The sequence below is a fragment of the Struthio camelus genome, chromosome 13 (genome assembly GCF_040807025.1).
Source record: "Struthio camelus isolate bStrCam1 chromosome 13, bStrCam1.hap1, whole genome shotgun sequence".
Classification (NCBI taxonomy): Eukaryota; Metazoa; Chordata; class Aves; order Struthioniformes; family Struthionidae; genus Struthio; species Struthio camelus.
Genome location: NC_090954.1, coordinates 1,691,314 through 1,706,146, shown reverse-complemented (window position 1 = coordinate 1,706,146; position 14,833 = coordinate 1,691,314). Strand labels below are relative to the sequence as shown.

Sequence of the window (14,833 nt, the reverse complement as noted above, 5' to 3'; positions counted from 1 at the left end):
TCTTCCTGCTATTCGTCAACGGGCAAATTCTACTTCTAAAACTATTTTTCTCTTTAATTTCTTAAAGCTGTCCTCCAAGGTATATCTTCTAAAAGCTTTCACAAGAGAGGTAAATAACATGCATAAACGCATTTTATAAGTATTGATTTCGAAGTTTCTACAGATATATAGATATAGCTTTCATCAATTTAACAGTCAAGAAACCTCCTCATCGTTTTTAGAGGCTAAAGTGGACAAACTTAAGTTCGTTGGCATTTTTATGGATTCACAGATTCAGAACAAAGTTCAGCATAGAAATATGGCAAGTGGAACTAAAAATAACTGAATTTTTTAGTTGTTAAGAGTAGGGCAACAGGAGGCAAGAATGCTACTGAGTCTAATTATTTGAATTGTGCGAATAATCGTCTAAAGATAATTTCCTGTAGAAAAAGCTATTACTAAAAGACATCCTCTCCCCACCTAGGGATCAAAAAAACAGGTGTTTTCACACCTTCAGTGGGGATAAAGCTGATACCTAGGCTTTTGCACTGCATTTCAAAGTCCTGATAGTGTAATAGAGAGAAAAATGCATTTTCCAAGCACTGAGTTACTAACAGCAGAACCTAATTGCTGTTCTAAGAATCTTCTCACAGAAAAAGAGCTTGATGATGGAACTTATTTCAAACCAGCTGTGAAAATTATGGGTATGCAAAGTCCATTACTATGGCTTTAGTCAAGCTTCTTTCCAGTGAAGTGTTTCAAGTTTCTTGAAATTCCAAAGCCTTTTCATTTAAACAAGAGGAAGTCTTCCTGAGCCTTTTATATTCCTTGTGTTCTAAGATGAATTAGTAAATAGACCTGTGAATCATGGGTCTGTTTACCATTATTAGTATATTAATACATATAAAGCAAATATATTTGTACACACACATGAAACAAATATAAATATTTGTAATCACTGCAACAGACCAGGGAGTATAATTTCCCATTTCACAAAGATGTTCAACTGAGATCATAGTATACAGTACATACAGTAAACAAGGATGCTTCAGCTGGAAATTTTTCTGGGCTGTCCCTTTTTTTCTGATAAAGAGCTTCACCTTCATGAAAATACTGCTTGGTTTCATACATTTACTACTTAGCCATTCTTGCCTTTTTTGGTGAAAGCTACATGGTTTCTTTATATTACATTACATTAAAGCTTTCTTGCCACATCAACATTTTGTGAAAAAAGAGGGGAAGCTGATTCTGCTTCACTTAGTCTGAACGTTGCCCGGAAGACATGCCAGTTGCACAAAAGATTGCATTCCGGTTATATTTGCTGCTTAAAAACCAGACAATGAATAAACAGTAAGCTGGTAAAAACTGGTAGTGAGCAAACTGAGATGTTTCCAAGATAATTTACTGCAGATAGGAAGACTGTACAGAGAGCCCAGAGGACAACACTGTTCTACATCGTACAACCCTCAGCACAAGAATGCGGCTTGAGCTCTCAGCGCTATGAAAATATGAAGAATGCAAGACTCTCTGGAACAGAATGGGCGTAGCGAAAGGCCTTTTTGACCAAGTTTGCATAACATGTAACCTGTGGTACAGCACTTAAGGTCGATGTCTGCTGAGAGGCACCCGACCTACCTGTGGTCCAAGAACCAGTACATAACCTCCTGGCATTACAGGCATACAAACAGAACAAGTATGCTTCCTGGCTGGCCAGCCAGTCCACTACCCAGTAGAGCACACGGGCTTATAAAAAGGTTAGAAATGGTGCAGAAAGGATTTGGAGCAACAGTGCTACAGAGACAGAATTAAACAGGCTGAAGAAGAAGCATAATTTGGAGCACAGAGGTGCTGGAAGGAATTTGAAGTACATAGGTGTGAGGATCTGAAGCAAGGTGAAGAAAAGGAGGTGGGGAGGAGCGATGAAGATCTGGCAGGAGGCTGTGGGTAACATGCTGGGAGGCAAAGAGGGTTGATGCTGGTACAGGAGAAATTGGATAGTGAGGGCTTTGGGTTCTGAAGCACTCTGAAAGTAAGAACCAGAGCCAGATGCGCTGGGTTCCTCAAGAAAGGACCTTGGTTTGAGTGAAGAACTGTACCTAAACATACTGGTCCATCTCTATCCTTTCTCCTTTCCTCTGGTTCCGCTCTTTACTGAGGGAAATACACTTTATACTAATTTTCGAGATACTAATAGTTCCTGTATCCTGTTTTTGTCACAGCGCATATGTGTATAGACAAAGGCAAAAAGAGACTTGCAGGCTAAATGCTGCATAACCAGTGTGCAGTTTGGTGGAGCTGTACAGTAATGGATGCCTAGTAGATTTTAATACAAAGGATAATGGAGAAAAAAATTCCTTCTATACATACTCCAAATAAGAAAAATGCCCGTTAAGAGGCAAAAGTTAATTATTTGTTTCTTAAGCCAATCTTAAAACAAACAGATCCTGAAAGAGCTCCTGAAAACACCCGTGGTAAGTAATCAAAAGGATTAAGGTTGGAATAATCTCTGGAACAATACAAATGAAAGCGAAGGTAAGTCTTGAGGAATTTATGGCAATTCTTCTGCTACGACCTTGTGTTACACGTTTAAAATTAATATGGTTTATGTAAGATGCGGCAAGGTTGTGTCACTTATCAAAAGAAATTCCTGGATAGATTTTTTTCACGTATCAACTCTTTCCTCATTTTTTTAAGCTTGAGAAGGACAAAACTGTCACTATGATATATATTCAGCTCCTACATAATACTCCTTTTAGGGGATATCCAGTGACCATAGTTCAATTCCAGTTACAGATAATTATTGGCTCCAAACAAAGAGCCTGGCTCTAAATGGGAGCACAGCTCCAGATGGGGCCTGTTGGGAGGCACACAGCTAGCCCAAGCAGCTCAGAAACTGCAAAGACAGCTCAGTGCTCTGCATCTGAGCTACTATTGTCTCTTGTTATACTTCAGAAACAGCTTCAGCTTGCCGCAGTATTGACATCCTTTTCTGTTGTGTCTAGTAGAAACCAACTTGACTTCCCTCCTCCCCCTGAGAAACTGTGGAATTCCATAACGTTTCCTATTGCATCATTAAAAGAGTTGGGCATTCAGGAAGTGCTTCTTCTGAAGCACTGAATCCTGATATATCTTTGTCATGCACAGCCTCCCTTTCCTCAAGTGAAATCCAAATCGCAAAAATAGTTGCCAAAAATAATAGTCTGATTCACTTCAAAATATCCAGTAACAACTGCATCAAAAAGGCGTAAGACAAGATACTTTGTAGGAGATTTTTGTAATTAATGATGACATAATTTTAGAATACAGGAATCACTGTCCTTTGAGAGACACAGAATATATTTCACAATTTGTCTGCATCTCTTTGGTTTGAAGCAGAGTCAAGCACTGAGGTACAACCTAGTTCATTACATAATGGCTACTGAGGCAGCGCCCAAATCACAGATTATTTATTCAGCTACACACAGGACAGAGTCACATTTAGTTTTCCAACATTTCTATTTTCTAGAATGATTTTCTTCCTGTTATTAGAGAGAAATCTCAATGGTGCAAAACCATATACATGTTTCTATTACTCGTACTATACCACACACGGACATTTATGTAATATAATCAATACTGCTTACATCAAAAACTGTACAACTATCATGTTCATGCACATGAGAGATTTACCAAGTTTTCTGTACACTATTATACAAAAAACAACTAAACATATTAAAATTAAAAATTACAAACTTGGCGAGTCCCGTCTCCTGCACACAGACGCTATTTATATATCTGTATATAAATAGGATAAATAAACAAAAACAATGCGGTCAAAGAAAAGGAAAGAAACAGAAAGCCAAGACAACAATACATCCTTTTACACTGTGAGTGAATGGGAGCATTTTATAAATGTAAATGCAATCTATGCTTCAGATAGTCACACCATTATCAATGTTATTTTACTATGAAAAAACAGTGATATAATGCTTGGGGTTTTCCAGTACGATTCTACAAATAGCATGGATTCCAGTACAGTTATTAGATTGTTCAAAATCAAATTATTTTTACATTTTTAAAAATATTTTTAACCAGTAAATTCCTCAAAACATATCTTACCTTCCACAGCTCTTTTGAAGAACACTTTGCAGCTGCCACAAGTAAGAACACCATAATGGCACCCAGAGGCCTCATCAGAGCAAACCAGACAAAGCTTGGGAGGTGGTCCCGTAGTTGCTGAGGTTGTGGATGGAGAAGAACTTACATCTGATCTCATTCCAGGGCTAAAAAGAATAGCATAAAGGCATTTTTAATTAAAATCTATGGAACACTGTCAAACATACTATCCATCACTGCAATAAACTGATTGCCCTGATCCTCAAATACTTAAAGCTCTGCACACTTAAGTTCACTAGACTGTGAAACTGTTAAACAGTTAATTTTGTAATGCATAAGTAAAGTCGCATGGGTTTTTCACCACCTGTTTGACTTGGTCAAGATTACTTCTCTTACACACCTCTGAAGCCATGTTTCCTGTGCAATCACCCTAACCTCTTCAAGCCACTAAAACACAGGCTCGTTCCACATTGTTTTAGCTACTGTCACATTCCCTGCAGTAAGTCCTACAGGACTTTCCTTTCCACCATCATCATCATCTGCTGAGACACCTCTATGCAAGAAGCTGTGCAAATTAAGTTATACTTATATTAATAAACGATCATCTTCCCCAGCATTTTAGAAAAAGAATATATGTTCCTAATCTCAGGATCTGTTTTTTCCTATGTAAACATATATACCATCTACAAACGAAGAGCTAATTTTTAAACCATTATTACTGTTAGAACAACAAACAGAACCTATCATAAACACTTTCAAGCTGCTCCCAGTCATAAGGGCAGAACAGATAACGGTTCGGGCGAAGCTCACAGTTTAAACTTGCCCAGCACACGTAAAGGATCCAGACAAAACCTGATGTATTACCTACTTCAGGCTGCCTCAGCACCTCCTTGATGAGTTCACTTTTACAAAACTTAAAACTATTTAAATGAAATTTCTATACTGCATGCTTAAGTGTTTTTCACAGAAAATTTTGTCCAAAAGGGTTCCAGCCACTTTCCAGATGAGGCCAGAAAATGACACTTATTTTAAATCTTTGAAGCCTTTACAGTGGAATGCTCCAGAGCGTCCGGGCTTCCTAATGTGGACTTAAAATTTTAGTGGGGGCTGGCTTTTGTATTACAAATTTCCTTTCCTCTTCTCAAGAAAATCTGACCAGACTTGGTCACACATTTAAAAAAAAAAAAAATTAAAATGCTCCAACTTTTTGAAGGCCTTAGTTTTAAACAGATCCCCTCTGAACGTCCCATCCCCACAGAGCAACTGAGAAATATCCAGTCCAGCGTTTCAGAGAGTCCAGAAACTTTCTCTGCAATGTTTGCTCATACTCAGGAAGGAGTTAGATGATAAAAGCAGATGCAAGGGGCAGGAAGCCTACAATTCAAATACCGAAGGGAAAAAAGTCAAATTAGAAGAAAGAAATGTTTCAGCAAAGTTCGTGTTTTGATGAATATGGGACAGAGAAAAGTGAAAATTACTGAAGCTAGAGAAAAAAGAATTAGTCAGTATAGGCACACAGAGACCTCAGGTACATGCAGAAAAAAATCAAAAAACAAAGGCTGAGATGAACCGGGGGAGAAGGTGACCTGGATCTAAGCTAGAGCAAAGAAGGCAGAGCAATAAAAGAAAAAAACGGACAAGAAGATAGCAGCACAAGAGGCTAGAACATGCTGGAAGAACTGCTGTGATAAGACAACTGAAGAACAGAAATTAGGCTAAATGAGAAGAATAAGACTGGAAGAAGGAGTAGCTTCAATAGGAAGGGCTGGCAGTGAGAACGAGGTGGAATGAGTCAACCTCGAGGAAAAAGGGGGAGAAAAAAAAAAAGCCCATCGAGGAAAGAACAGTTCTTTCCAAAACACGGAAAAGAACTGAAATCTGTCATAGCACTCCTTTGCTTTCAGAAAATAACTGTGCAATACAGTAATGTTTCCTCCACTTCTTTCGTCTACAAAGAGGCTGACAACTATCATCACCATCACTAGCTACTCTGTCAACTGAAGTGGCAATCATTTAATGATTCTAACCATGTCTGTGATCCACACGATGGATTTTCTGTGTTTTCTAATTAATTTTTCTTCTTTTAAAGAGTAGAAAATTATGCACACAAAACTACAGAAAAAGAATATTAAAGTTGCACAACCCAGCACTTGACATCTAAGAAAGCGCAGAATGCAATTCATCACAGTTACCTTTATTTGATGTCCTCACACACATGCATCTTTAATTATATGCTCATCATAATTTTTACAAAGCATGTCTTCCTTCTTCAGTACAGAGGTGCTCTGGGAACGAATAATGTAATGTAATGAAGCTGCTTTTTTATGGTCCTGTCTCCTCCAGGAGAGGAATTAGCAGACAGAAGCTAATGGTAATGGTTTTGCAGGAAAAGAAACCTCATGGTTAAGGCAGTTGAGCACACAAATCCACTCTTGCCTCCATGACAAAGCTCTGTGTGACGGTACTTGATTAATATTAACCAAAACTTTCTGGAAACAAGTAAATGGTGTGTTCCTGTCTGCTTAATGCAGAACTTGAGATCTGACATATGATTTGAAGAAACACGCATTATAACCAGAAGGCACTGAGCTGTGCTTTGAGCACACCACATGCAAGATCACTGGTGCTCAGCTCCTCTGGTTAAACAGACCATGCATTCTGTCTGGAATTAGTGTACATTTTCAAAACAGATGATATGTGTATTGTATGTAGTAGGCAGGCCTGCTGTTCACAGCAAGTCTCAGCTTTACTTTGTATTCATAAAGATAAGTCTCTGTGCTCTTCTGGGTTGCCTCAGGAAATACAGAGCAGGCTGCTAAAACTGCCAGCACAATTCATTCAGAACCACAGCCTGCTACATAATCTCAAATTGCCTCCAATAATGGGCCATGCGTGGGCTGCAGCTTGCGCATCTCTCATCAGCATAAGACTCAGTATTATATGAAATCGAGTTTTAGATATTTCAAAGTAGGGATTCCAAAATTACTGACTAAATTCACTCGGGTTTAGTATCTTTGTGTGTCAAATAAAAACTGAAGTCTGAAATGCTTAATATAGCACCAAGCATCAGAAAAAGCCCATCTCTCTGCAGAGTCTGATTTTTATAACGAGAAGCACATGAGGATTTTGGCCACACAATTAATTACAATCAACAACAAAATACTCCCTGGCTGCTTACTAGCCGAGTCCAATCCACTCTTTGCATTCTGTGAAGCAGAGGCCTGGACAAAATGGTATGTGGGCATGTAGCAGAAGGCTGCATTATAACGCAGGCCAAGACTCGGCCTAATTATGGTTGCATACTAAACTTTTCAGTGCTTCACTTTGCAACTTTAATGACGTTCCTTAAATGTACGTTTTGTGAATAACATTGCTAAGGTGTAAAATTTCCTGCCGCAAGAATGTACAGACAGAAGCACCCTATACTTAAACTGGTTTCACACGCGCTGTCACTGCAACAATTAACCTCGCTTTCAGGTTCGAGACTTTATATAGCCATAGCGAAGAAGCTTTTCCGAAGTTCATGAGAAGCACGTGCCAGATGCTGCCGACGCTGCTGTTTGCTTACAGAATGAGAAATGTGTGCCTGAGCGCATAAACACCAGAGATTAACTAGCATTAGCATATGTAAAAGATAAAACTATACTCTAGTAAGACTCCCAAAAATAACGTAGCCCTGCTTTAAAAATAACACAGGCGATGTCAACATCCAAAATTACTATCTGCTTTACTATACTGTGGGGCAGGCCTGGTTTTCCACTAAGATTTCAGAAAGGAATCCAGTGATAAGGGGGCAACTTGAGGCTAGGGAGCCTATATTTGATTCTTTGGTCCCTCCCAGCATTGCTGTCTAATTGGACAAATAATTTAGACGACTTCTTCAACTACAAAGCTTTCTTGCCTTATCATGTTAGATATGCATTAACTGCTTGTATTCTGTTTTTCTGCACCTTACTGATCCATTCGGGAAATGGAATTAAATTGTTTCTCTACTTTGCAGTGTCACAAGCAAAAAAAAAAAACTATATTAATAAACTGGGTGATGCTTGCTTACCTCAACAAACAAACAAAAAACCTATTAAAGACAGTAATCCACAGTAATCATTGACCACTGAAAACCTCCTCTAATTTGCCTTATTTCTAAAGTTTTTAGGCCCAGCAGCTCCTTTTCTTATACTAAAACATATCAGTTTAAATGCTGAAATATATGGCTAAATTTTCAACAGTGCTGGCAGTCTATAATTTTAAGTGAGGACTATAAATTGAGAATTTCTGATTATCAACCTGTTTAAAAATAGGAGGGAAGCATCTTTCTAAAGATAGTTTGAAGACAGCTAATTCAGATACAAAAATTAAATTCTTTGTACCGTATGAATTTATGACAAAAGCATTTTTAAGGAAACTTTCATCAACTGTCACAGAAACTATGGTAGTGCCAAAACATATTCTACTGAAACTGTTCACTCACCTTTAATTTTTAGTAGGGCTCATTTTCTTTACAAGTACCATTGACAATGTAATATGAGAAAGAAAACAGATGATATGACTTACAAAACTAAAAATAAATTATTACATTGATTAATAAAGCAGTAGCCAGCAATCTAATCTGGGCTTCTGGCATATCTTTTCAAGCTTGGCTATATCAGATAAGGACAATATTTACTAACTGTATGGAAAACTGCCAGATACTCTCTGTTCCCTGGTTGTGTAAAATAAAATTCTGTTTGCCTGAAATATGGAGAACAGGACGGATTATACTGCGTAAGAGCTAAATGCAAGAATTTCACATATCGGACTGTAGGCTAAAGTGAATACGTAATAAACGTGACAGTTCTTTATCTAAAACAAACTGGTTTGAGGTTTAATATAAATCTTTTGCCTATACAGCATTCGGGTGAAGTACTAAATACATACTAAGGAAGGAATCGGAAGGGGAAAATACAATCCCGGTGCTATAATAATAAAAAAGATACCTTTTAGCTATTAGCGGGAAGGTTTTTAGAGGCAACAAAAACCTAATAAACTATGATCCTTAACTGAATGAAAGAAAAAAATAAACATGCGCAAAAGAAACTCAACAAACCTATTCTACATTTTAAGAGTACCAAATTCATAAAACCTTTAATTTTGTTTTGGAAGGAAAGGTATCAGCCATTTAAAAGGTAGTGAACTCCCCTCACAAGTATTTTTTGATATTATTTATATATTAGCTAATTTTGTTTGTATATATGCATTCGCTTGTCATTTCCAGTCAAGGAAACGTGGAGGGAAAATGGAAAGACTTAAAGAAAAGAAGATGCAGCTACTGTAACTAGCTCTGTAGAAATTAAGTTGTTTAACTAAAGCCATTTCGCTGTTAATCATTTACCAGAGACTTTCAAACCAGGCTCAAGGTTCAAGCTTTAAGAACGAAGGACGTGATGAAGTTTGCGCCGGTGTGAAGTTTTATTTCGCAGGTATTTTTATTTTTATTTCCACTGATGGCCTATTTTTTTTTCTTCCAGTGAAACTGCGTCTTTCACAAGACAGACGAACGCTCGTACCGCCTCCCCCTCCCGCCCCGGCCGAGCGGCAGGAGGCTCGAGGCCTACGCCGACAGGGCAACACAGACGACCACGATCCCCTGGCAAGATTACTACAACGGAGATATCAGATATGGCCGATCATAAAACCGACAGCCCTGTAATTAACTATAAAAATTTGAGCAGCAGGATGTGACCGATAAAGTTATTCACTCTTCTGAAGCAAGCTTTCTTCAGTTTGGTTCTTCGTTACTTGGAAAAAAGATTTGCTTTTTTCTTCCGTCTTTACTGTGAAGATTATAAAATCCCTCTGATACAACACAGAATGCATACATTTCTACCCATGTTAAACATCGATAAACACTACAAAATATTATTTAAAAATATGTACTACATTCCTGTTATTTTACATTATTAAATGAAAAAATCCCCAATGAGATAATGAAGAGACAAAAACCTCCAGCAACTGTAATTATTAGTCATTTACAGTCTACAACTTGCAACTCTTTACTGGTGAATGAAAGCTTAGAATTATAACTTCAATCACATTTAATACTGAATCAGTAAGATCTAATCCACTCCGGCTCAAAGAACAATGGAAGAAACAACACGATGCCAAAGTTCTGACACAGCCAGCAAATACTAACTTGGCATTCAAGCGAGTGCAACGTTACGAGAACCAAAGGCACTGCACCCTAAAGTCAGATGCTGTTTACAAGACAGCAATTTTCCTTTTAGTCTCCTTTTTAACCCCTTTAGCCAAACTGAAACCTGAAGACCTGCCCTAACCTCTGAAACAGGACAGCATGGAAGGCAGCGGTCAACTGTAAAGGGCAAATTCTTTTTAAAAAATCTAAATAAAATTAGCACCAATAGCAAGTTACACACGTGCAGTGAGAAAAAAACTTGGTTAACAGTTGAAAAATGAAGTATATTTAAGGAAAACAGCTGTAAGCTACAGAACAGGAAAAAGAGCATCTCAGGAAATCTATGGTGCTGCTAGTCAAAGTAGACACTGTCAGCTCAGCATTTTTCATCTTTTAAAAAAACCACCCAGAAGAAAAGTTCAGAGGAAATGCACAATAAAGAATTTTCTTTGACATTCAGTCAACTAAGGTATTCCCTGGTGCTACTATAAATTACAAAAACAGAACACCTGCAACTGGCTCCTGAAAACCTCTAAGAAAATTTTACTCATGTCTGATTGCCAATTCTGATGAAAGAAATGGACAGGATATATCAAGGGTGGGAAAAAAAAAAACAGCTCAAAGATTGACCAAATTTATCTAAGTTCCAAGTATGGTAAATAAGTCTATTCATTTTGTTCCTACTTCTAATGTAATACTTCACATATAAGAGTTACATTCATTCCATGCTAAATCTAGACCACAAAATATTATATGCCTTAAGTCCTGGTTCTCTAGCATAAGCCACCTTAGTATTTAATTAACATATTTTTAAAAGTAGGCTATTTATCCATATAACTAGTATCATCAAAATAACAGTAAAGGCTATTTTCAATGTGACTGCCATCTGGGACTCATTCTTAACTTTTATCAATGAAAACAATGTAAACATTCAGCTGCACACACCAAATGATTACATTTTCTGGATTGCTTATTTATTAACTAGAGAATTGCTAATTACTTTTTGATACCTTCTTTAGCACGGAAGCAGTTTTCAGATCAAGCAGAAAAACTGTAAAACAGCTCTACTAGAACTATAAATATCTATTAAAATATTAAAATAAATCATATTTGCCAATCGAAAACAATCTCCAAAATATAGTTTGCTGAGTTTTTTTTTTTCTTTAATATTTCACATATGAAAATGCCATACTGTTACTCATTTTCATTTCTTATTGCTATGGCAGAGCGCTATTTAGTATCTGGCTGTACAGGTTTTGCAGAGAAGAAAAGGAAGGGATCGCATCCAGAATGTCGAGCTACTGTTGCTATCCTTTACACAACTGCTTTGAGAGCCTCCACTGAAATGGTTGGCTTCAGAGACTTGACTGTCATTTGAGAGATCTCTGTGACAAAGCAAGGACAGGGTCCACCCCCCAGTACTCCAGAGAAGCCCCCTGCCACAGTCTCTCGAAACATATTCACTTCATTTGAAAGTGACTGAAAACTGGTAAGAGCGGTGAAGAACCGATGTTCTCCTTCCAGACTCTGTACGAACTCCAGCCCACACAAGTCTATATCCTTTTGTTCATCTGGTAATGACCGAGTATGCACAAAGCTCAAATACAGTCAGTGAAGATTAAATACACTGCAATTGATGTCAAAGTCGATGGTCTCTTGGGATTCTGACCCAAGCATCCCCACTGGCTACCGGAACGTATTAAAAAAGAATCCAAAACCCAAACCAAACCCCACAAAACACCCAAAAACCTTTTGCACGGAACCTATCTATACTTCAGCTATCTTTCCTGCTTTTTTATTTAAAAACAGAACTGAATTGTTTTGGTAGAAGAACTGTTCTTGATTACAAGCACATACCCAATGACGCCATAATAAATTAAATATCTAAAACAGATTACAGTATTTAACTAAAGTCTGCAAATAAAAAGATCCAATATTACTGTTTTATAGTCCCTCTGAAAGTCAAGAAGATTAACACCGCTCCTTTATCACTCACCTAGATAAATGCCTTAACCATGAACGGACAAACCAGGAAAGCAGGTTTTGGATTAATGGTCTTGTTTAGTGTACATGCTTGTAACAGTACTGGTAGCCAAGATAATAACATCATGAAGAATGGGTAAAAGAGAGAGGCTGTGCCCAAATTTGCTTCATTTCTGAATACAAAAACCCACTGCAGAGACGTTATTTCAGAGTCAGGTTGGCTGGTATAATCATGCCTCCTCCTGAAGCTGTCTCTACTTCAGAAAGTATTTTATAGCAAACGTAAAAGCAAATAAAATACTAGGATTCTAATTCGCAAAATATTTTTAAAATATGAGACATACCTAAAGCAGCAGAGTCTCATAATTAACCTCTGTGTCCATGGAACAACACACATCTTACCATTCACTTTAACGCAGCTAAAACAGGCTGCATGATTCATTGCTTTGTATAAAGTTGCCTCAAATTATGTAAACACTTTTTGCTTACATTTCCAACAACTCTCATATGTCATAACAGTAACGTTAACCAAAGTATCAAGACTGAGTTCAAAACAAAAAAGCGGTTTCAGCCTAAACTGAGGAAAGACTATACAGATATCTGTAATGAAGAACTTTGTTTTCAAATAGTGAGGGTATTTTCAAACGTAAAACTAAATTAGAACGCATACGTTGTCTGTAAGCGCTGCTGCACAGAGCCACCCAACTCCTTGACACCGGCACGGTTTTGATCTCTGCACAGCCAAGATTTCTTACGCAGAACCCGAACTGCAAACCAAAACTCAAAGCGCATGAAGAAATAATACTTGTTTAATTAAAAAAAACAGCATATATAAACTTTGAATGTACAGGAAATCATACCTTTTCGCACGTCTGTGTTAAGCACCTGTCTCAACACACAAAGCTCTACTGAAAGCACAAGCAATGGCAGCTGCTGGCATCCAAGTCGACTACAACTACTGGAGAAGTGACGTGCACGCTGTAACACCGGAACAACGTGCGCACGCAAACACAAGGCGCTGCTTTACAAGATTTCCCCAACTGGAGAGCTAGAAATACGAAGTGTATGTACTCAGCAGAGCTTCAGTGACTAGTAAGTGTTACTAAGAATAGGTTTCCCAGGGAGCTCGGGTGTGTTTTGGTAACAGCACGAGGAGATGGCACACACTATCGCTCTAAGCATGCTTCTTTCATTTCTTACAAATGATATTATATTAAATAAAAAGAAACCCTGAAAATGATGGCAAATACCAATAAAATATAAAGAGAACGAACTTTGGTGCGGATAAAGCCCACAGGAAGTAAAGCGAAGGCATTTAACAGTACCGGTTCCCTACAGACATACGGCCGTCTTACCTCGCTCCTCACGTCCAGGCGACGTTTATTCTATAATCCTGGGGTGATAACTACTCCTCATCTATCCCAGGTGCCTCAGCATTGTCTTAGCACTGGTTCTTTAATTAAACGTGCCAATGCCGGGAGTGTAAACAAGCCCCAGAGAGCTTTCTTCAACTGCAGAAGTCGCACGCTACTCCAGCGCACTGCAGAACCACGTGCGTCCCAGGCACCGGTTCGCCTTACTGTAAAATGGCGTCTGCTACCATTTTAGAGCACACGCAGGAGTGAAAAAGAAACACTAACGCAAGTGAGTGACGTGATTATTTTTTTTTTTTTTTTGGATACTGTCCAAAACGTAAAGGTTTCAAGGGCACAGGCAAAGCTTTCTTGGAATGGATAAATGGTAATTGATGTTGCAGCTGCAACCTTAGCTAGAGCTCCTGGGATTTCAAATGTACTACAGCCTTAAAGTATTTATGACCAGAATATGATAATTAAGTTATATGTTCTACACTTTTACATTTATTACAGTACTCCAGTAAAACAGCCAAAAAAATCTTACCTTCAAAGGTAGGACTTAATTTCTATATGAATCAGTTTACTCATATTTTTCCAAAGGTCTTTTTTATTATTTTCATTGTGCATCCTTGCTTCCTTAAATAAACAGACAGCAAAAAAGTAATAAAATATCGTTCCTTCATATATCTTTTACTTAAAATATGGAATCAAATCATCATGGGCCATCTTAATTCCTGATGCTTGGCTGGATGGTAAAATATGCATTCGATTTACATATGAATTTTACATATGGCTGTGGATCATCTAAAAACTCAACTTTCAAGATCTCAGTCCTGCAGAAACACCCAGCTGTGATGCACGTGTATGCACTCTGTGTTTATAAACTAAGGTGCAGGCAGGCGTCTCTGCAGAAAGGGACTGCAACTAAGAAGACACTGCAAGACTAATACACAGTTAGTAGAAAAGGTGCAAAAATTACTGAGATTTTGATTTATAAAAATATACTTTCATTTTAAAAACAATATATGAAATTGTTCCTATTCCAGTCAGTCTTTGAATGCAGCAAGCGCTCTTTCTGATCTCAGCAGCTATAGAGGTAACTGTTCTACATCTGTGACTCCTTCCTGGAAGCAGTTTTTTAGGTTTTTGATATTAAAACATCGAATCTTGCAAGCAAACCGAAAGCCAATGTACCTGCCAAAAACTCAATATCTTAACGGACTTCCTTTAACAGTCCAATTTCATTCCGATG

The 14,833-nt window shown here is 37.9% G+C and overlaps 1 protein-coding gene across 4 annotated transcripts in view; it reads right to left on the bottom strand.

The window, feature by feature from the left end:
* Positions 1-14,833, bottom strand: part of NR3C1 (nuclear receptor subfamily 3 group C member 1) — a 108,801-nt gene that overhangs the window by 26,498 nt on the left and 67,470 nt on the right. For all 4 annotated transcript variants that reach the window (XM_068959413.1, XM_009678734.2, XM_068959412.1 and 1 more), the window contains one exon: positions 4,078-4,241. In XM_068959413.1, coding sequence (XP_068815514.1) covers positions 4,078-4,241 — 164 coding nt within the window. The remainder of the gene's footprint in view (positions 1-4,077; positions 4,242-14,833) is intronic.